Here is a 24,219-nt window from a genome sequence, read left to right on the forward strand (position 1 = left end):
AGGCTCCATGGTGTAACAGCCGTTCGGCGCCATGCGACAATGTCAAATTACGGGTGGGAAAAAATCGGATTTTTAAAGGGATTTTTTTCCTTTTTTGGCCATTTTTGGGTTCCGAAGGTCCAGGCCCACAATGTCCGGTAAGTGGGGTGTCTGGAAAGTGGGCATCCAGACAGTACAGGGATTACTGTATATGCTTTCTTCTTTTGTGCCACAGCCTGTCTCACCTCTTCATTCCACCATGCTGTTCCTTGCACCCCCTTTCGTCTTCTCTTCACCCCACACACCACCTCACATGCTGCACATATTTCTTCTGTGAATATCTTGCACACACCTTCCATGTCCCCCATCTGCTCTAATGCATATCTACCCAATCGTTCCTCCACTTCTCTCTTATATTCTGCCTTTTTCTCATCATCATGTAACCTTTCCACTCTCCTTGCATCTACTCCTTCCTCCCATCTTTTCCTTCTTCTATTTCTCCATTTTTCTTGGAAGCTGATTCTGACCACCACCAAGTAGTGGTCAGAAAGTCCACTCCCTCAGCCTCTATTCACTCATGCATCCATTACACACCTTCACATCCTTTCATCTACGCACACATAATCAATCATTGCCTTCCTTTCATTCAGTTCACCACCCACCTTCCCATCACTCGCCTTGAATACTTCCCAATCATTTTGTGCCTGAAGAGGGTACTGGCTATCACCAACCATCTCCCGGCACAGATGTCCATTAAAGCACTGCCCTTCTCATCCATCTCAGCAGGCACATCCCACTCACCAACTACTCCATCCACCTTCACATTCCTTACTTTAACATTCATATCACCAATCATAAACAATGTCTCATTCCTTTCAAACTTTTCCATGCAAACTTCCACACTTGTCCAGAACTCTTCTCTCACTCTGCTTGCACAATCTTGCGTTGTCGCATACACGCACACAATCACCCACATTTGTAGTCCAACTTTCAATCTTACCCACACAATCCTTGAGCCAACTGATCTATACTCTCTTATATTCTCCTTCCATCTGTTACTCACAACAATACACATTCCTTCTTTTGCCCTCTCATTCTCACCTACTCCCGCACATATACCCCATCCATAATCCCATTCTCTCACACTCTCTCCTCTCCATCACTTTTGCACCCTCAAGCACCTGGACAATCTCTCTCTCTCTTTCACCTCATCATTTGCACCCCTTACATTCCATGTCGCCATCTGTATCATATCCTTTGTTCGGTCCTTAGTTGTCATCTTTTGGTCAGTCCTGGTCCGAGGCTTCTTGTTCGTATTTTTAGTTAGTTGTTTTCTGGGGAGGGGCACTAACCCTCCACCAACCCACTTGCTGTCACGTAAGGAACACGTGTTGGTTGGTTATAAGGTTACCATCCAGCGTTATAAATGCTTTACTGGTTTACAGGAAATCATTTGGCTTGCCACTCAATGCAGAGCTACTCTTAAAAAAAAAAAAAAAAAAAAAAAAAGTACCACTACACTACGTGGGTGGATGATGGGTGCCCCCACCTACCACTATGTGTATATAATATGTATTAATATGTTATGGCAATATTTACTGTTGTTGGTACAATAGTGGGTGTGACCGAGCGATATGTAGGCATGTTATAACACAATACTATATGTATATGTAACTATATAGCTGTGGGTAACAATATGTAAAACAGTAGTTATGTCTGAGTTCTCCAGGAAGAGACAACTAAACATACACCTTGCCCTACAGTAATAAAGAATGCCAAACACCTCTGAACATGTGTCGGAAACGTAAACAACACACTGATACACAGAAACGTACGCCCACACACTTTGGTCAGAAGCTAGAGGGAGATATAAGGGCGATATCACAGGTAGGAGAGTTAGTAGAACAAGTCACAGTAGGACAGGAGAGAACAAGAGTTAGACAGGGAAAGAGCAATAGGGAGTAGGAAAGTGACAGTAAACTAGGAGGACAACAGCTAGCACAAACTGCTACTAACCATAGGCTATACGAGTCACGCCAAGCTCTTAACTTTTATTCAAGTATCTGTCTCACAATAAACTCCACCGACCCAAACCTGCCTACTTCATCATCCCACTTAAAATACGAAGAGAATAACGGAACAGAGAAGGCTTACATTATCTCCTACACGCCCCACTATTACTCTCTCCTGGTATCTCTCCATTGCCGAAATAACAAAATAACCTTCTCTATAGAATAACACCCCTCGGCTACGTCTACTTACATTGGTGACAACGGTGAACAATGATAAAATACGTTATTTACACCACCACTACTACTAATACTACTACGATTAATGATGACGACGATAATATAAATAATAATAATGTTAAAGCATGAGATTTGCCAGCTAGGTGCTCGAGAAGCTTCTCAGCATTTCGTGTACGGTAGTTCCGGTATCAGTACGAGTCAGAGTTGCCAGTTTGCCTGCTGTTTGTGAGCGTAGTTATTTCGTAAGTTATGCATTAATTTTTCTGCTCATTTTCTTTCAAATGTTTTATTTAAGTGATTGTTTGTTAAATTATGCAATTTAAGTTCGTAAAGTAAATGATTTAGAGTGTTATGTACTGTAGGAAAACTCTAGCATGTTTTGTCTCCCAGTTGGTAACTGTTGTTGCTAGGGGCAAGTACAAAACAGCAGGTTCCAGGATTGTGGAGAAGTAGATGATTCTCAAACAATGAAAGCTTATATAAGGATGGATAAGAGACTAGAATAGGTTCAGTCAGTTTTGGTTTAGTTTGAGTGTGGTGCAGTGTCAGTGAAGACTGTATATTTTCGGTACTTGTGAAAACAGTGGCAAATAGTGCCATGTTATTGGAGCTGGTACATCATCGGTACCTGTGAACAACTGTGAAGTGTTGTCAAGCATTAAGTATAACTGCAGTCAGTAAAGTGTGTATAGCTCCAGTGCTTGTGAGAATAGTGAAGTGAAGTTGGAAAGGATTAAGTGGAATTACTTGGAAAATAAAGACAGTGAATTATAAGGAGCCAGTGTTTATTATTGCCTCAGCTGATCTTGAGTACTGTACACCTAAAGGCTGACCATTGGAAGAACAACTCACTGGGCAATGTCCTTCCCGTACTGGACTACTACTGTTGGAGCCTGTGGCAGTGTGGGGTGAGGACGTAACACTGGTGTCAGGAGTGTGGGATTATTTAGGGCTGCAGTGAGTCTAACCTTCAACATAGAAGAGGAAGGTGTGAAGACAAGGTCTCGAGCTGGGCAGGAGGAGGAAATTTCCCCAGCGACAATCGTGAAGCTATTACAGGCACATTATAAAGAACTTGAAGAACTACTACAGGCACGAGGTGAACTACTGAAGGCAAATAGGGAACTACTAAAGGCACAAAGTGAGGAACAAAAAAAACGATATGAGCAACTTCAAGAGGCATCAGCAGAGCAACAGAGGGAATTACAACCGAGGATGCAAGGACAGCTAGATGCTTTCATGGGGGAAATGAAGGAAGAACAGCATCAGCTTAAGGAGGAAGTAGCTGCCAAGCTAGAGCAGCAGAAGTATGAGGTAAGCAATAATGTGATAATTTTACAGCGTAAACAGCATGTAGACGAACAGATGAAGATTAGTGGGGATATAGTGAAGGAGAGCAAACAGCATGTGGACAACCAGCTGAAGATTAGTGAGGGAATAGTGATGGAGTGCAGACAGCATGTAGATAACCAGTTGGAGCATGTAGTTGACCATGTGCAGATGGCTGGTGAGAGAATCGAGACTGTAAAGAAATATTGCACTGCTAAGCCTCAGGTTAGTGTACAGGGAGTATATGAAAAGAATGGACAGTGTATGATGAATCTAGATGGATCCCAAGTATCTAAAGATAAAATTACAGGGCTGAATAATCAGAATGCAGAAGTTGTAAGCCCTGGCCTTAACCCGCCCTGTCCCGACCACTTTTCCACCACTGACTCCCCCCACTCCCAACCAATTTTGGAAAAAAAATTTTTTGGCTCAAACCTCCGCTTTTGGTGAGAAACATCGAAAATTCATAGAGAAATCGCTCACCTGAGGTTTAAAATCCTCAATACAGGTAGCAGTACTCCTTACCTTACTGGGTTTTCTATCAGGGTGGCTCCAAAGAAAACGAGTTCTATGGGAGGGTAACTATTCCACACCACTTATAAATGGTATTTATTTATTTATTTGATACGAATTTATATATAGTAAGAGAGTATGTTGGTTTTCACACAGTAATATAGGCAATATAGGCCTAAGCACTGTTTCACTCACCAAACACATCAACATACCTGACCTTTTTTGGCATCATTACCTGATCATCATTTCTGACTGTTTCTTCCTCTAATGCTACATAAACTTTGTCCTCAACATTGTCATCGATTGGGGAATCACTCTGGCCCTGAATTTCATACTATGGCATGACATGTCTTTACTCTGGTAACAGGTGAATTGCCGAGACAATGGCGTGCGAGGTGGGGGGGGGAGGTCATGCGGGGTAAGGCATTGTCCCTGCTTGGCATCTTGTAGAGGAAGGTGTCCCGTGTATATGTGCCAAAAATCACGCGCAAAAATTGAAAATTGTGCAAATTACGAACCTTGCAATTGATTCGCGTTTATATACGTCAACGGGAGTGGCAGTGACAAAACGTGTGGACGTATATTCATGTCAACGGGATGCGGCGGGTTAAATATGATGCCCCACTTTTTAGGCCCCAAACCAGTGAAGTGAATGGCTATAATAGAGGTCAAATTAAAAAGAAGCCTCAGGAATCTGATGGTAGAGTATTTCAGGAAGCTTTCCATGCACAGTTTGAGTTACTTGCGGATCAGAATGGCTGGGATGATAAGAAGAAGGCTGCAGAAGACGCACCACTGAAGAAATGCAGGAGAACCTTGATGACTAGTGTGCGAGAAGACAGAAGAACAGACAACATGCAGTGTAGTAGAAAGATGGGGTCGGCATCAGATGATGAAGACCTGGGGAGCATGCAGATTTGCAACCGGTGCTGGAGTGGCTACAACGAGTGCACTGCAACCATCTTGGGAGGAAGTTTCCAGGTTAGGCCCTGCGATCGAGAGCTACCGGAGTCAGTGGGACCTTCTTTGTTGCAGCAGATTACTGATGGCCTCAGCAAGTATTGGCAACTCATGGTTCCGAAGAAGATGCAGTCCGAGATCTTGGATGAGTCCCATAACCAGATCATTAGTGGTCACCTGGGAGTAAAGAAAACTCTAAGCCGGCTGCGACAGAGGTTCTACTGGATTGGCATGCATCAGGATGTTGAAGAGTGGTGTCGGGCCTGTGATGTGTGTTGTGCCAAGAAGGGACCCAAGAAATGTGGTTGTGCCCCTCTCCAGCTGTACCAAGTGGGTGCACCGATGAAAAGTAGCGGTGGACATTGCTGGACCTTTGCCACTCACTGAAAGAGGAAACCGGTATATACTGTATGTGTCGCCATGGACTACTTCACAAAGTGGCCAGAAGCCTATGCTATCCCTGATCAAGAGGCTGTGACTGTTGCTCAGGTGTTGGTTGATCAGTTTTTCTGTCATTTTGGGATGCCACAAGAGCTACATTCACCAGGGTAGAAACTTCGAGTCTGCTGTGTTCCATGACTGCTGCAAGTTATTGGGGATCGAGAAGACCAGGACGACCCAACTAAGGCCACAGCCAGATGGAATGATGGAGAAACTCAATTAGACCCTGAGGCAAGAACTGGCCAAGCACTGTGTAGAGGGACAAACAAAATGGGACCAGACGTTACCTGCATCACTGATGGCATATCAGTCTGCATCCCACGAGTTTGTTGGCTACACCCCTGCAAAACTGATGTTGGGCCACGAATTACGCTTACCTGTTGACTTGTCAATGGGAAGACCATCTGATGAAAAGCTGCCTACAGATGCCACCGGCCATGCAAAGCACCTTCAGGAAAGGCTGGCCGAGGTACATCATCAAGTACGAGAAGCCCTCAAGTTTTCAGGAGAGGTGATGAAGTGCAAGTATGATGCCAAGGCAAGTGAGGTGAGCTTCAAGGATGGTGACCAAGGTTGGCTGTACAACCCTCTGCGAAAGAAGGGACAGTCACCGAAGCTGCAGAGCCCATGGGATGGGCCTTACATTGTGTTGGACCGCCTATCAAACGTAACGTATCGGATTCGGGGAGGCAGGAAGTCTCGCCCAAAGGTGGTACATGTGAACCGTCTGTGGCAGTACCATGGGCCAGGACAGTACAGCTGGGATGTCTCTGATGAATTGTGTTCACCCACAGTCGAGGATGTTGAGGAGGACCACGGTGCTGAAGTGCAAGAGGATGGTGACAGTTTCCCGAGGGAAGAAGTGAATCAGGAAGAGGACCATGACCTTCCAGAAGGAGAGGACTGTGTGGAGGAGCAAGGACGTCGTCGGAAGCAGCACAGAAGACCCGATAAGTTGAAGGCTTATTTTGTGGAGAGTCAGATGTTTCATTAGGATTAAGGTTTATGTTCGTATATATTGTGTAGCTTTGTCAGGACGACAAAGAACTCCCTTAGGGAGGAGGTAGTGTTAAGAAGTGAGATTTGCCAGGTAGGTGCTTGAGAAGCTTCTCGGCGTTTCGTGTACGGTACGCCGTTCCGGTATCGGTACAAGTCAGAGTTGCCAGTTTGCCTGCTGTTTGTGAGCATAGTTATTTCGTAAGTTGTGCATTAATTTTTTCTGCTCTTTTAATTTAAAATGTTTTATTTAAGTGATTGCTTGTCAAATAATGTAATTTAAATTCGTATGGTAAATGATTTACAGTGATATGTAATGTAGGAAAACTCTAGCATGTTTTGATGTCACCTAGTTGGTAACTATTGTTGCTAGGGGAAAGTACAAGCCCAGCAGGTTCCAGAATTGTGGAGAAGTAGATGATTCTCGAACAAAGCAAGCTTATATAAGGATGGATAAGAGACTAGAATAGGTTCGGTCGGTTCTCGTTTCAGTCTGAGAATAGTGTAGTGTCAGTGAAGACCGTATATTTTAGGTACATGTGAAAAACTGTGAAGTGTTGTTAAGCATTAAGTGTAACTGCAATTAGTAAAGTGTGTATAGCTCCAGTGCTTGTCAGAATGGTGAAGTGAAGCTGGAAAGCATTAAGTGAGTAATCCCTCCAGTATCCGACGTAACAGAACCAAAGGCATGTCCGGAAAGTGGTCCTGTCAGGATTATGGGCACCAGCCTCTTGGACTTGTACTTATGGACCCTAACTCAGAAAAACACCTATACAACTCCCTCTGGACATGCATAGCACCTATTTAAGACCCAAATCACACCAATAAGGGACATAAAAGACTGAAATAAAAGCAAAAGAACCATAAAATTAGGGTTTAGAGGTAAGTTTATACAATATTAAATATTCTGAGTACTTAGAACAAGTCCCTGGCTCCTGGACTGGTACTTCTATCTATCTATCTATTGCCAGACGCCTCAATCCCATTTGGGGTGGCCACAAACAAATCGCCTCCAAGTCGCCCTGTCCCCCGCCAGTTCACTGCCCTGCTCCCAACTCACAACCCCCTCTCTCATATACCTCTCCACCCCATCCCTCAATCTCATCCTCGGCCTCCCCCTCCCTCTTCCCCCCTCCAACTCACTCACATACACTCTCTTTGTCAGTCTTTCACCCTCCATCCTCTTCACATGACCAAACCACCTCAGTGTGTTCCTCATAATGCTTCCTATCACATCCACATCCACACCACAACGCTCCTTTATATCCTCATTCGTCAGCCTGTCTCTCCATGTGACTCCACAGGCTCCTCTTAAATAACTCATTTCCACTGCTCTCACTCTTGACTTCTGTCCTTCCAACAACGTCCAAGCTTCACTTTAGAGTTGGTATCACAATACAGTACTGTCATGTAGTAACTTTTTCACTTCCATGCTCACTTCCCTGTTTCTTATCACTGCTTTCAAAGAACCAGCAACCGTTCTTCCCTGCTGTACCCTTTCAAGCACTTCACCCTCCAAACCTCCATCCTTACTCATCACACTACCCAAGTACTTAAACGTACTCACATTTTCCAATTCCTCACCATCCAACCTCGCTGTACATTCACTGACTTCACCTCTCTCAAAGACCATCACTTTACTCTTCCCTACATTCACCTTTAGATTCCATTTCTTACACACTCTCCCAAACTCATCCACCAAGCCTTGCAGCTCCCCTTCGTCTTCACTCAACAACACAGTATCATCTGCAAACAACAGTACAGGGAGTTTCCAAACACTATCCTCTCTCACCAGGGCCACTCCAACATCCACTACCCTACCTTGTACCTCTTTTATTACCCCATCCATGTACAGATTGAACAACCATGGAGACATGACACATCCCTGTTTCAACCCAACTTTGAAAGAGAAAAATTCACTTAGTTCACCATCCACACGCACTGCAGCCTTCGCACCATCGTACATACTCTTCACAGCATTCAACAACTTCCCATCTACTTCATATATTCTTAACACTTGCCACAATCCTTGTCTATCCACCTTGTCATATGCTTTCTCCAAATCCATGAAAGCCGCATACAACTTCTTTCCCTTCTCTAGAAATTTTTCCACTAAAGATCTAAGAATGAATATCTGATCTACACAACCTCTTCCCTTCCTAAAGCCTCCCTGTTCTTCTCCAACTAATTTCTCTGTTCTTTCTCTAACTCTGTCAATGAGTATCCTACCATATACTTTTCCTATTATACTAAGAAGACAAATGCCCCTATGATTACCACACACTTCTTTTTTCCCTTTTCCTTTGTACAAGGGAATAATTATACCTGACTTCCAATCCTCCGGGACTCTACCTTCCTCCCAGGCCAATCTGCACATCTTCCACATCCATTCTACTACTATCTCTCCCCCATGCTTCAGCATTTCACCACACACTCCATCAATTCCTGGGGCTTTCCCCGATTTAACTTTCTTCATTGATTCCACAACTTCTATCCTACTGATTTCTTCCTGTCTTCTCACCTCCCTCCTTCTCACAGCCATTCCCCACCCACTTATACTCGCATTACTTCCATCCTCTATGTTCAACAATTCCTTAAAGTGTTCTCTCCATCTGCTCACTTTTTCTCCCTTCTCCACTAGTAATCTACCATTTTTATCTTTCACTCCCCTGCTAACTTCACTTCCACCCTGTCTTGCTCTTTTCACCTCTTTCCAGAACATTTTCTCACAGTCCCTCCACTTTACACTCAAATTCCTTCCAAATTCCTCATCCACTCTCTTCTTACTCTCTCTTACTAATTTTTTCACCTCTCTCTTTCTTTCTACATATAACTCTCTCTTCCGCCTCTCAGCTTCTTCCACGCCTCTATTTCTCATCCATTCATTGTATGCTTTCTTCTTTTGTGCCACAGCCTGTCTCACCTCTTCAGTCCACCATGCTGTTCCTTGAACCCCCCTCCGTCTTCTCTTCCTTCCACACACCACACTACATGCTGCACATATTTCTTCTGTAAATATCCTACACACACCTTCCACGTCTCCCATCTGCTCCAATTCATATTTGCCCAATCATTCCTCCACTTCTCGCTTATACTGTGCCTTTTTCTCATCCTCTTGTAACCTTTCCACTCTCCTTGCAACTACTCTTTCCTCTCGTCTTTCCCTTCTTCTATTCCTCCATCTTACTTGAATTCTAATTCTGGCCACCACCAAGTAGTCGTCAGAAAGTCCACTCCCCCAACCTCTATAAGCTCTTGCATCCATTACACATCTTCGCATCCTTTCATCCACACACACATAATCAATCATTGCCTTCCTTTCATTCAGTTCACCACCCACCCTTCTCATCATTCGCCATGTATACCTGTGGATCATTTTAAGCCTGAAGAGGGTATGGCTATCACCAACCCCCTCCCAGCACAAATGTCCACTAATGCACTCCCATTCTCAGGAGTAAGTATAGCAGGCACACCCCACTCACCAACTATTCCATCCACCTTCACATTCCCAACTTTACCATTCATATCACCGATCAAAAACACTCTCTCATTCCTTCCAAACTTTTCCATGCATACCTCTACATTTGTCCAGAACTCTTTTCCCACTCTCCTAGCACGATCTTGCGTTGGCGCATACACACACATAATCGTCCACATTTGTATTCCAACTTTCAACTTTACCCACACAATCCTTGACCCAACTGATCCATACTGTCTTATGCTCTTCTTCCATCTTTTACTCACAACTATACATACTCCTTCCTTTGCCCTCTCATTCTCACCTACTCCTGCACATATACCCCATCCATACTCCCATTCTCTCATACTTTTCCTCTCCATTTTGTTTCAGTTATTCCACATACATCCACTTTCGCACCCTCAAGCACCTGGACAATCTCTCTCTCTTTCACTTCATCATTCGCTTCTCTTACATTCCATGTACCCATTACCAAGTCCTCTGTCCGGTCCTGGGTCATCATCGTTTGGTCGGTCCTTGTCCGAGGCTTCTTGTTTGTTTTTTTAGTTAGTTGTTTTCCGGGGAGGGACACTAACCCTCCGCCAACCCTTTTAGTCACCTTTTACGACAAGCAGGGATACTGGGGGAGTGTTCTTGAAAAAACCCCCTACCCCCAGGGGGTACTTATGGACCCTAACTCAGAGAAATACCTCCCTACTGCACATGCATAGCACCTAATACACTGTTCACACCAATAAGGGACATAAAAAGAGTGAAATGAGGTTTTAGAGGTAAGTACAGTATGGAATATACAGTACAGTACAATATGAAACATTCTGGGTACTTACAGCAGGTCCCTGGCCATCTCGATGAATAACCACCTCCTCTCAGACTCTGACAGTAAAAAGGATTTCCTGAAGCACTTGCAGTACACTGTTCATGAAGTCTTGCACAGAACTTAGTCATTTGCACTCAGAATTCCATTCTCTTAACACTGCGCACTCTTGTCTTACTTGTACCTTAATTGTACCTTAATGAAATCAGTGTTGCACTCTGCACTTTAAGTCTTTCCACTCTTAAAACCATTTTCTAAACAAAATACACTGAAGTTTATCTGCGCTAAATTTATCTATCTATCTATCTATTGCCAGACGCCTCAATCCCGTTTGGGGTGGCCACAAACAAATCGCCTCCAAGTCGCTCTGTCCCCCGCCATTTCACTGCCCTGCTCCCAACTCACAACCCCCTCTCTCATATACCTCTCCACCCCATCCCTCCATCTCATACTCGGCCTCCCCCTCCCTCTTCCCCCCTCCACCTCACTCACATACACTCTCTTCGTCAGTCTTTCATCCTCCATCCTCTCCACATGGCCAAACCACCTCAGTGTGTTCCTCATAACGCTTCCTATCACATCCACATCCACACCACAATGCTCCTTTATATCCTCATTCATCAGCCTGTCTCTCCATGTGACTTCACAGGCTCCTCTTAAATAACCCATTTCCACTGCTCTCACTCTTGACTTGTGTCCTTCCAACAACGTCCAAGCTTCACTTCCATACGTTAGAGTTGGTATCACAATACTGTCATGTAGTAACTTTTTCACTTCCATGCTCACTTCCCTGTTTCTTATCACTGCTTTCAAGGAACCAGCAACCTTTCTTCCCTGCTGTACCCTTTCAAGCACTTCACCCTCCAAACCTCCATCCTTACTCATCACACTACCCAAGTACTTAAATGTACTCACATTTTCCAATTCCTCACCATCCAACCTCGCTGTACATTCACTGACTTCACCTCTCTCAAAGACCATCATTTTACTCTTCCCTACATTCACCTTTAGATTCCATTTCTTACACACTCTCCCAAACTCATCCACCAAGCCTTGCAGCTCCCCTTCATCTTCACTCAACAACACAGTATCATCTGCAAACAACAGTACGGGGAGTTTCCAAACACTATCCTCCCTCACCAAGGCCACAGTCCATTAAATCTTTGTCTTTTCACTCCGAACTCAAATTCCTTAACACTATGCACTGTTTTTTTCACTGCACAACACTGTAGATTCCCGTGTGGTCCAGTGGAGAAGTTCTTGGCTTCTAATCACTGTCAGAGTCTGAGAGTAGCACATGCAGGTGACCCAGGGGTGCATCGCTGGGTCGTGGTGATGGGGTACCCACTGCAGATGACTCTGAAGATAGGCGCAAACTCACGTTGAGCGGTGACTCCACAGTGCCTGATGTGCTGGGCTGTGGCTCGGAGCATGAGGGCCTGTCTTGGGGAGGCAACAAAGTGGAGCCAGGGCTGGGCACAGCAGGGGTCACGGGCCTGAAAAAGCTGTCAATCGTTGACTGACGCAAGGAAAGACGATTCTGACGATTAATGATGCGCTGCCTGAAAGTACGCACTTCCTCCACAAGTCCCAAGGGCCCCATCTCCCTGTCGCAGTCCGGGTGTTCCAGGTAGTCCAGAACGAACTCTAGATGTTCCTGGAGTGCGCTCAGCTTGGGGTGGCTGGAGTAGTGTCATGCTGAGAGGAGTCCGAATAATCATTGCCATCCTCGTCGGAATCTTCAAGCTGGGTACTGACACCTGCAACTGAAGATGCGATCTCGATATCAGACAAGGTCTCATATCCAGGATCGCCCTCATCGTCATCCAACCACTCATGCACTTCGTCCACATCATCATCGTCCCCATGCGCACGTAGACGTGAAGGGAAGTCATCCACGTCGAAACCTAGGATATCGTGCTCCACATCCATTCCGAGAAGCAGACGAGACCAACCATTTTCTAGAGTCTTGACAGGGACTTCCTTCTATGCACTGGCCCAGATGTAAATGGCAGACTTGATGTTGTAGCAGCAATGGTTTTCCAAAGTCCCCTGGCCTCGGGTGTCCCATCCCTCCCTGCGCTCGTCCTTGTCCTCGAGAACCACCATCACCTCGTCCAGGAACTGCCGTCGGTATAGCCGCTTCGTTGTCACAATCACTCCTTGGTCCATTGGTTGGATGAGAGCAGTAGTATTAGGTGGCAGAAACATGCACCTAATGCGGCCATTCTCAGCCACCAAGTCCTTGTCGCATCGGTAGGCAGGTGCATTGTCGAGGAGAAGGAGGGCCTCTACCTGGTCGCATGGGATTCCCAGTTTCTCCGTCTGGTAATGTATGACCTCCTTGACGAAATGGCGGTGGAACCAGTCTTTGAAGATGTGGCTTGTGAACCATGCCTTCAAGGAATGGTACCAGACGACAGGAAGGACATCCGAAGACACCGAGGCTGCTTTGCACGGCCAACAATAACGGGCTTAAGCCGGTGCATGCCGTTAGCATTAGCACAACACAAAGGAGATATCCTTTGCTTCGAGGGCTTGCGGGCAGGTACACGCTTCTCCATCTCCTCGGCTAGAGTCTTCGTAGGCAAAGAGTGATAGAATAAACCAGTTTCGTCATCGTTGTAGACTTGACCGAGAGTGAGGCCCTCCCTGTCGATCAAGCCCTTCACCTTGTGCCGAAACTCCTCTACTCCATTCTCGTTAGCGTCCAAAGCTTCGCCATGAGACTTACGGTTGGTAAGGCCATGTCATAACTTGAACGCGAAGAGCCAACCCTCGGATGCCTTGAAGTCTAGGGCGTCGTGAAGCCTTGCGAACTTCTCAGCAGCAGCCTTCAGCTCCGTCCCACGCACCATCACATCAGCAGCACGTTGCTGTCGATACCAAATCAAGAGCGGTCGATTTCAGCATACTTGGGAGTAAACATCATCTTCCTCTCCACGTTGCGTTTACTTTTCGACGAGAAGTCAGCCGTGTACTGCATAAGTTTGTCTCGGGATCTCTTAATATAAACAAAGTATATCGGGCCAGGTTGAACTCACGAAGGATGCATGACGAAGACCATCCTGCATCCACTTCTCCGATATCTCCCTCTTTTTCTCCAGAGTCAAAACCACTCTCTTCCTCTTCTCAGGCGGCGGGGCCATCATCACACACACGAAGGAGAGGCACGAGAGCAGAAGGAGAGCCTGCAGCAGGTAAGGCACCACCACAAAAGCAAGCACGTGGGCAGCCATGACGACGATCGTGCACTCGCGACGAGACAGGCGGTAAGTGGGGAGGATGCAGGGGCGCTCTAGCGGATGTCAGAGGAATGGCGCACCAAAACAAAGCTGTCCCACGCCGCGTGCACTAAGTTCAAATTACAGGCGGGAAAAAGTCGGATTTTTAAAGAATTTTTTGCGGTTTTTGGACCATTTTGGGAATACTGGATCCCGGGACGATAATGTCCGGTAAGTGGGGATGTCTGGAAAGTGGGCGTCCGGATAGTACAGGGATTACTGTACTTGGAAAATAAAAACAGTGAACTTTAAGAAGCCAGTGTTTATTTTTGCCTCAGGTGATCTTGTGTACTGTACCCCTACAGGCTGACCATTGGAAGAACAACTCACTGGGCAACATCCTTCCTGTACTGGACTACTGCTGTTGGAGCCTGTGGCAGTGTGGGGTGAGGGTGTAACAATAATAATAATAATAAGAAGAAATAAATAATACAATATTAAAAATAATACAAATAATAATCACAGCAAAAAACATTACCACAAATTTTTTATTTATGGTTACCTCCATATGATTTTATGTAAAATTAAAGTTTTCTTTCATCATGAGAAGACTAATTGTGCATTATCAAGTGAAAGGTTAAATGTTACTGTAGAAAATGATGAACTTCAACAATACAGTGGTGAAACAATGGTGAAACAATGCTATCGGGATGATTGTTTGGGAGTTATAGTGGGGTGGGATGGTGTGGGGGAGGGGTGTGCATGTGAATCAGAAAGACTGATATCACCAAGATGATGTCATTCTTCTCGTCGGAGAAAGAACAGATAGGATTCGATAATATGTAATGAACTCCAGCATTTGCTTACCATATTCACAGCATGTAAAGGTGTTGAGAAATAAAATTAGTCACCTGAAAAAGGAGTATACTGATGCGAGACAGATATAATAATATTTATGAACAAAATAACTTGCCAGAAATATATGCCACTGTTTATTCATAAGGTGATGTCTATAATGCCCTTAGTTTAAGGATGTGTTACAGAGTAAACAAAAAATATCCTCTCACTGTCTCACAAGGTGATAATTAAACCTGGAACCTTTCAGCTGTATGTTTAACACTTAATAGCTCTACCATACCAGTGTACAAAAGTGTAAATCTAATCTCTTTGGAGGACAGCCCTGTTCTAAAAACATATTCAGTCTTTTAAGCTTTTGTCTTATGGACTGTTTGGGTCGAAGGTTTTTTAGTTAAAATACCCATACAGTAATGCGATATTAATGTTCTGAATTATAAGGGAAAACATTAATATTGCTTGTATTTGGTGATTTTCTTTATATTAAATATTTACAAGGTTCCTTACCCGTTACATCTACAGTATACCTTACGTAATGATCCATGAAGATGTAAGTTTTTTGAATAGTCTCACTGGTTGGTATTTAGTTTAATGGTGTGTGAACAAATCTGTTCATCGAAAAACATGCTGCAATTATGAGGTTTATGGCTATAAATAATCCCTGTTCATGGCCTAGCTGAGGATCAACTCCGGGCCTCTCCTTTGCAATTCAGAAATTTTCCTGCTCCTCAACGATAACCCCTTCCAGGATAGTTTATTCTGTAACTCTTACTTGGGAGAGTGTTGGGGGGAAGGGGTTACTCCATTAACAAGGGGTGAGGTTTCTGGTGGCGAGGGAGGAGTGCAAGAGGGGGAGGGAAGGGGAGAGATGGAGGCAATTAAAGCATTACCAGTAGAGACCTAACTCTTGTTTTCCACACCTGCATCAGGACATATGTCCATGAGCATACCATAATATGCATTTACAGGTCTAATAGTGGGTCTGTAGGTAACAGGAATAACTAAAACAATTAAATCAGTGACTGCTGCGTTAGGTTTGGAATATTAGCGGAATTCAATACTCGTGGGGTGTTCTCGTACATAACCTCCAAGAATATTGGGACCTGACTGTATCGATTCAGGTTTCCCCCCAATTAGTCCGTTATAGAGAGGGTCTACTGCAGTGTTTCTCAAGCTTTCATTTCATTCCCCACTTATGGGGACCTTAACATCCTCCTGGCCCCCATTCAGTTTTCTCACAAGTCCCTCACAAATAATGATGAAAAAAAATGTCTTGGTGTTCTTCATTTTGTTTAATGTTCACAATTATCAATCAGAATGCATATTTTGCTATGTATCAATGGGATGGATGACATTGTTTGCATTCGGTCAGTCGACTGATTCAAGGTAGAGTCACTCATGACCCACATCTCATATCTGGGTCCACATCTAACTGGTTTCGGCTTTTACTGTTTATGTGTAGAAGGATGGAGAAATTAGCTTCACGTAATATGTTGAGAAAAATGGCAAGAGAACTCTACTGTAAGTGTAATTTCTCAGACACACTCTGATTTACTATGGTAGTTACATCAGCCAGCCATGGTTCCCCTGAAATCCTGCTGTGGCCCCCTTAGGGGCCACGGCTCCCAGTCTGAGAACCAGTTGTCTAGTATATACAGGGTGGTGAAAAAGGAGTATGTGATTGTGATAAAGCACGGAATGAAGGTTGGTGAGGCTATGGGTGGTATTCCTATTGACTAAGGAAGCTCCCGAACACTTCTTCCTCAGTGACTTATTTGGCTTATTACACCTCGTTGTCCTCCTCTGTGTTTTCCTTAAAATATTCTAATATCACCCTACTCTCCGTAAATAACCTAAAAAACGATATTAGCCAGCCATATCCAGAAATAAATCAGTGAAGAAAAGGTGTTAGGGAGCTTCCTTAACCGAGTGTCTGAAATAAGAGGAAACAGGCTTACCAATGAGAAACAAGACTGAGTGAATCCCTAGCATGTGGAGTTACATGAAGAGAGAAGGACAGACAAATGAGGAAGTGAAGGAGCTTTGTGGTGTGGATGTGATAGAAAGTGTTATGAGAAATAAAGTGAGGTGGTTTGGCCATGTGGAGAGGATAGAGTGAGAGACTAACTAGGAGAGTGTATGTGAGTGAGGTGGAAAGGGGGAAAGGGAGAGTGAGACTGAGGATTAGATTGAGGGATAGAGCAGAGAGGTATATGAGAGTTGGGGGTGTAAGTTTGGGGGAGGGTAGTGAAATGGCAAGGGACAGGGCAACATGTAGGCGATTTGTTTGTGGCCATCCCTTATGAGATTAAGGCATCTGGCAATAGAGAGAGAGAGGGAGAGAGAGAGAGAGAGAGAGAAACACTATCAGACATCTCACCTCCAGTGGCAGGGGACAGGGTAACATGGAGGCAATTTACCTGTAGCCACCCCTTACAGGATTAAGGCATCTGGCAACAGATAGATAGACAGATAGAGTCATTAGCACCCACCTCGTTCAGCGTGATCTCCGTATTCTCAACGTGGCTCAGTGTTCGGTTGTTTACTTCCCCACTGAGCAAAACCAACTCGCCTGGGACGTAACCACGCTTTTGTGCCGAAAGCGAGATGATGATGGGCCCCTCCCTACAGCAAAAGCACCAGATATCACCCTCATTGTAGAAAGGAACCATACCCTGTGGAGAGAATTAATTGTTATACTGGTAGTAGTAGTAGTGGTGGTAATGGTAGGGGAATGATGGGCCCCTCTTTACAGCAGAAGCACTAGATATCACCCTCATTGTAGAATGGAACCATACACTGTGAGAAAAGAAAGTGTAGCAGCAGCAGCAGCAGCAGTGGCAGCAGCAGTAGTAGTAGTAATAGTAGTAGTAGTAGTAGTAGCAGTAGTAGTAGTAATAGTAGTAGTAGTAATAGTAGTAGTAGTAGTAGTAGTAGTAGTAGTAGTAGTAGTAGTAGTAGTAGTAGTAGTAATAGTAGTTGTTGTTGTTGTTGTTGTTGTTGTTGTTGCAGCAGCAGCAGCAGCAGCAGTAGTAGTAGTAGTAGTAGTAGTAGTAATAGTAGTTGTTGTTGTTGTTGTTGTTGCAGCAGCAGCAGCAGCAGCAGTAGTAGTAGTAGTAGTAGTTGTAGTAATAGTAGTTGCTGTTGTTGTTATTGTTGTTGTTATAGCAGTAGTAGTAGTAGTAGTAGAACCATATGTGGACAATTGTTTTTTAAAGCAGTATTAATAATTGTTGTTGTAGTAATAGTGGTGGTAATAGCAGAACCATATGTGGACAGAATGAATTTCTGTAGCAGCAGCAGTAGTAGTAGTAGTAATAGTAGTAGAGGTAGTAGTAGTAATAGTAGTAGAGGTAGTAGTAGTAATAGTAGTAGAGGTAGTAGTGGTAATAACAGTGGTAGTAGTAGTAGTAGTAGTAGTAGTTGTAATAGTAACAATAGTAGCAGCAGTAGTAATAGTAGTAGTGGTAGTAGTAGTAGTAGTAGTGGTAGTAGTAGTAGTAGTAGTAGAAGTAGTAGTAGTAGTAGTAGAAGTAGTAGTAGTAGTAGTAGAAGTAGCAGTTGTGACGATGGGCCCCTCCCAACAGCAGAATCACCAGATATCACCTTCACTGTAGAAGAAATCATACCCTGTGGAGAGAATGATTTGTTGTAGTTGTAGTAGTAGTAGTCATAGTTATAGCAGAAGTAGTTAGTAGTAGCAGCAGTCAGTAGAACCATAGACTGTGGACAGCATGAAATGTTGTAGTAGTAGTAGTAGTAGTAGTAGTAGTAGTAGTGGTGGTAGTGGTAGTGATAGTACTGTAAATCTTATATGATGGGTGAGATGGCATGGTGTTACTGTCAATGTGGTGCAGAGTTTGTTGACATGATGTGTATGGGTGAGCATGAGGTAACTACCCATCTCCACCCCAGAGGGGCTCGGGGATGGGTATTGTTTTCACTCAGTTTGTCTGTTAATTTATTTGTTTGTCTGTCTGTTAATACCTTTCCGCGAAAACTACGGGTGCGATTTTGACTAAAATTACAGGGATGATGGGCTATGACCTTCTGATCACCAAATTAAATTTTGGGCCCAATTGGGCCAAGGCCCAGGCTGTAGGCCCCCCAAAAGGATCTTTTTTTCACGATAACTCTTCTCAAATTCATCATATCGACATGAAACCAAAGCCAAAAGGTGCATGTCTCAAATCTGCATCCTATAACATGCCTCATTACATCAGGGGGGTCACCACCAAGTTAGCAGTAGGGGATCAATGTCAGCTGGGTTGGGCCTCAAATTTCAAATGGGCATAAAATGGTCAATTTTCACCCAATTTATTCCAAATTTCATAGGCCTGTGTGACATCTCTGACTAGATACAGTGAGTCCTTGAAATACGAAAACTCGAAGTACGAATTTCCGATGGTACGAAAGCAATAAATGTAGGACAAATTCCACAATATGAAAGTATCTGTCTCGATGGTACAAAAAACGACACGAGAAAATACGAAAAATTCAAAATGGGCATGCTGCACAGCGCTGTGCTCTCTTGCGGCGAGAAAATGAACGAACCCCTCTCTGGTAAACACATTTTCGCGCGCTTCCCAGTTGAGTCACGTCCGTCCTCTCCTCTCAGCTTCGCTGCAAGTTACACTGTTTTTCGCCGTTCTTCATCTTTTCGTATTTTCACCATGCCTCCCCAGCACCCTGCATCATCTCCAGCATCCGGGGAACCAGGTGCAAAGAAGAAACAGCATCGTACTCTCACTCTTGAGAGGAAATTGGAAATACAGTAGTTAGATTAATTTATTTGCCGGTCTGAAGAAAATTTACACCAGGTGAAATACAATGAAAACCCCATTTCTACTAGTGCGTGTTTCAAATGGTTCGATTTTTCCAGGGAAAGGAAGGGTAGACTGAGGATGAGGTGGAGGGATGGAGTTGAGAGGTATATGAGGGAAGGGGGGGTGAGTTGGGGGGAGGGTAGAATGGTGGGTGACAAGAGCGACTTGGAGGCGTTTTATCTGTGGCCACCCTTTGTGGGATTAGGGCGTCGGGCTATAGATAGATAGATAGATATTTGTCAGACTTTGGGAAGATACTTGTGTCTTTCATTGTACACTTGAAGCAGCAGAAAGACCTTACCAATTCAATGCATAATCCTCCAGCTTATTTCTATAATTTTCTGACAACTTTCGGTTTGGCAAATTACTTTCCTTGCTGAAAAATTTCCTCCCCGTTATTATCGTCACTTTCCCCTACGATTGTTTCCAGCACAGTGGAAGAAACTCAACGTACTCAAAGGTGGATATCATTTCCCAATTTCCCAACTGGACGTTAGGTTAGGTTAAAATTATTAGGTACAGATAAGCTCGGTTTGGCCAGGTTCAGTTAAACACTTAGGGAAGAACAGTCCTTCCCACCATTATGTTAACGAAATAAACAAGAGTTGTCACACCAGAACAGCTAAAAATGACAGGGAAACAGATTTAATAAGAAACGTTCACCGCATTTACCAACCCAGAAATAATCTGAAAAATATAACAGACTATCAGGAAGAACTGATTTGGTAAGGTGCTTTTACTGCTTAAAGTAAAACGTATGTTTAGTCCCCTCAGTGGCTATGGGTTCAGATATTAGCATGCTCCCGTGGTCGGCCTTAGGACCATTTTTTTCAAAGTTCTAAAATCAATTTCTTTTTCTTACATATGTGAAAAGACTCGTCTGGCACACCTGGCTTTTTTTTTCTTTTATTATTATTTTTTCCCCAAAACCCATCCTGTGATTTGCTATGATTCGTGTAAGAATTAATAAAATTAGGATGCGTGTTACATCAGCATGTATACATCGGCCAAAAACATCTGGGACGAAGTGAACTGTGAACGCCAGACTGCTTGAGGTGGTAGAGTAGGGTCGTGTAAACACACCAGTGACCCTCATTCCCTTCCCATAATTGCTCGCAGTTTTTTTTTTGGCTCACCCTAACTCAACGTCACTGACACCAGTACAGTAAGGCGTTGTTCAGGGCCAGCAGCTATGAAAGCGATAATGGAATACGTTATTGTTTGTATCAGTCCTCTCTATTTCACTCATACACATGAGAACAAACAATAGAATGAGCAGTAAATGTACACTAACTCTAAGGAGCAGAAATAACTGCTCAGTCGGTCCGCAATATATTGGGAAGAGTGATGCCGAACGAAGAATGTGGAACTGAATGCTAACCTACCGGTACAAGAACATGTGGGACGAAAGAGTAATTTTTTTCTGATTAGCAAACATTTTTGTTCCATATCATCTCTTAAAATTGTAAAACCCATAATCTTTTGTTTAAGCATACAGCCTAAAGACCATACCAATTCAGTTCATATTCCTCTGGTTTGTCTTCTATATTTTTCTGACTATTTTGAGGGTGGTAAATTCTCTTGCTGAAAGAAAGTTACTCAAAATTAGGGCGCATGTAACATAACCATGTAAATATCAGCGTGGAGTGAAGAGAACGCCTGACTGATGGGATGGTAGAGTAGGGTCATGTACACACACCAGTGACCTTCGTTCCCTTCCTGTAATTGTTCACAGTTTTTTATAATGCCCTAACACAACGTCATTCACACCGAAACAGTGAAGTGTTGTTCAAGGCCGGCAACTATGAAGGGGTTAATGGAATACTGCATGAAAAATTCAAAATGGGCGTGGTGCATAGCGTCGCACTTGCTTGCCGAGAGAAAACGAACTAACCCCTCTCCGGTAAACAAATTTTCGCGTGCTTCTCAGATGCGTCCATGTCCCTCCTCTCCTCACAGCCTCACTGTAAGTGAGGATATTTTCGCAGCCTTTCACCTTTTCGTATTGTTTCGCCATGCATCCCAAGCACCCTGCATCATCTCCAGCACTGGAAGAGCCCGCTGCAAAGAAGCAGCAGCATCATACTCTAATTCTGAAAATGAAATTGGAAATTATAAGACCCCATGAGGAGGGGTAGGGAGTCTTGGAGATTGGGCATGCTTTAGGCCTTGCTGTTTCCACCACTGGAACTGTGACAAAGAAAAAGGAGATGTACAAAAATATGGCCACCTCCTTCTCTACAGTTGCATACAGGTATTGCTTACTTCTTAATAGGGGGGGGTGAAGTTTAGGTGGGGGTGCGAGGGGGTCCTGGGACGCATCCCCCCATTTATATGTATATTTCAACGGGGAAAATCGTTCCGATATACGAAATTTCGAATTACGAAAGGTTTCTTTGTCCCTATCCCTTTCGTATATCAAGGACCCACTGTATTCTGTTGTGTTCATAAGTCAGCACTAAAAATGACTGCAGGGGACGGGTTTGCTGTGCCTTGGCACCACTTGTTAGGTATGAGAAGGGAATTTGTGACAATAAATGGGTGAAATGAAGGGATGTGAATGGGTGGGCATGAGGTGAGTAAGCATGTGGAAAGAATGTGAAACAGCAAATGGGTGAAGTGAAATGATGTGCATGGGTGGGCATGAGGTGACTTAATATGTGAAGAGACTGTGTGACAGTATATGGGTGAAGGGATGTTCTTACCTTACCTAATTGTTCTTACCTAATTGTATCTTTACAGGAATAAGTCAAGCTCGTACTGTCCCGTGTCTTAAACCATATTTATCGTACTTATCCTTAAATTTGTGAATTGTTTTGGCACACACTATTTCATTCGGTAGTGCATTCCATTGATCAATTGCTCTGTTTGGGAAACTGAATTTCCTTACGTCTTTATCACCTCTCTTCTTATGCAGTTTTTTGCAGTGTCCTCTTGCTGATGCTTCTCCATATGTTAAGTAATCATTTATGTCTATTTTCTCCTTTCCTGATATGCACTTATATAGCATTATCATGTCACCTCTTTTCCTTCTCTCCTGTAGTGTTGGTAGATTCAGTTTATTTAGTCTTTCTTCGTAGCTTAGGTCCCTTAAGCTTGGTATCCATCTTGTAGCGGCCCTTTGAACTTTTTCAATCTTGTCTATATGCTTTGTGAGATGAGGACTCCAGACTACTGATGCATATTCCAGGGTTGGTCTAATGAATGATGTTATTATCCTTCTTAGCATGTCTTCATTTATGTATGTGAATGCTATTCTCATATTTGCAAGCAGTGTATACATGTTCCGTACCTTCTCGCTGATGTGGTCAGCCGGAGATAGTCATTCATTCATTCATTGCCAGACACCATGTATCCCAAACGGGGTGGCCAAGGGCTCAGAGTTAATTGTTTTACAGGGAGGGGCACTAATCCTCCACCAACCCCACTTGACACGTAGGTATGCCAACAGCATCTGGTGTTCCCAGGCGGTCACCCATCCAAGTACTAACCAGACCCAACGGAGATAGTCTGTTATTGTTAATCACACCTAGGTCTTTCTCTCTTTCTGATGTGTATAGGGTTTTATTTCCTAACTTATAATCCCAATCAGGTCTTTTTCCACTTTTACCAAACTTGATTACATGACACTTGTCCACATTGAATTCCATTTGCCATGTACTACTCCATTCATGAAGTCTATTTAATTCTTCTTGTAGCTCCCTACAAGAGTCTGTGCTAGTAATTCTCCTTTGTATTTTTGCATCATCTGCAAACATATTCAGATAGCTCTCATTTCCAGTGTTACTGTTTATATCATTTATATACACTAAAAACATGATTGGTGCCAACACCGAACCCTGTGGTACTCTACTAGTCACTTCTTTCCATGATGAGTAGTTTCCTCTTAGTACTGTCACGCATTTCTCATTTTATGAGAAAGTCTTGCATCCAACAAAACAGTTTGCCTCGAATTCCTCCTTGATGGTACAGTTTCCATAAAAGTCTTTGGTGTGGTACTGTGTCAAAAGCTTTCTTGAAATCTAAATAGATACTGTCCACCCATCCTTCCCTTTCCTGTATTGTGTTTGTTACTCTGTCATAGTAGCTCAACAGATTAGTAACACATGATTTTCCTTTTCTGAAACCAAACTGTCTTTCTGTTATCATACTGTGTTCTTCTAGATGATTTATCCAAGCTTTTCTTATAAGTTTTTCTAATACCTTGCTTACAACACTGGTCAATGATACTGGTCGGTAGTTCAGAGGATTTTGTCTATTTCCTTTCTTGAATAAGGGGACTATATTTGCTTTTTTCCAAATATCAGGTAGTTTACCTTGACTCAAGGATTTCTTGAAAATTAAAAATAATGGTTTACTTAACTCCTTTGCACATTCTCGTAATACCCAACATGAAATTTCATCAGGACCACTTGCTTTTCCTCTGTCTAATCTACTTAACTCCTCCTGTATTACTTTTTCTGCTATTTGTATATATATCTGGTAGTATGTGTGGACATGCGTGTTCCACATAGTCCCTCTCAAAATTTTCTTCTTCTGTAAAAACTAATTAGAA

At 43.6% G+C, this 24,219-nt stretch overlaps 1 protein-coding gene across 1 annotated transcript in view; it reads right to left on the bottom strand.

Moving 5' to 3' along the window:
* The window catches only part of LOC145418569 (arrestin domain-containing protein 3-like), a 199,036-nt gene that overhangs the window by 77,036 nt on the left and 97,781 nt on the right, over nucleotides 1–24,219 (bottom strand). The window contains exon 5 of the mRNA XM_080286936.1: nucleotides 17,331–17,513. Within this exon, the coding sequence (XP_080143062.1) occupies nucleotides 17,331–17,513 (183 nt within the window). The remainder of the gene's footprint in view (nucleotides 1–17,330; nucleotides 17,514–24,219) is intronic.

The sequence above is a fragment of the Coenobita brevimanus genome, chromosome 115 (assembly GCF_032717465.1).
Source record: "Coenobita brevimanus isolate Jiangsu-jjx chromosome 115, ASM3271746v2, whole genome shotgun sequence".
Taxonomy (NCBI): domain Eukaryota; kingdom Metazoa; phylum Arthropoda; class Malacostraca; order Decapoda; family Coenobitidae; genus Coenobita; species Coenobita brevimanus.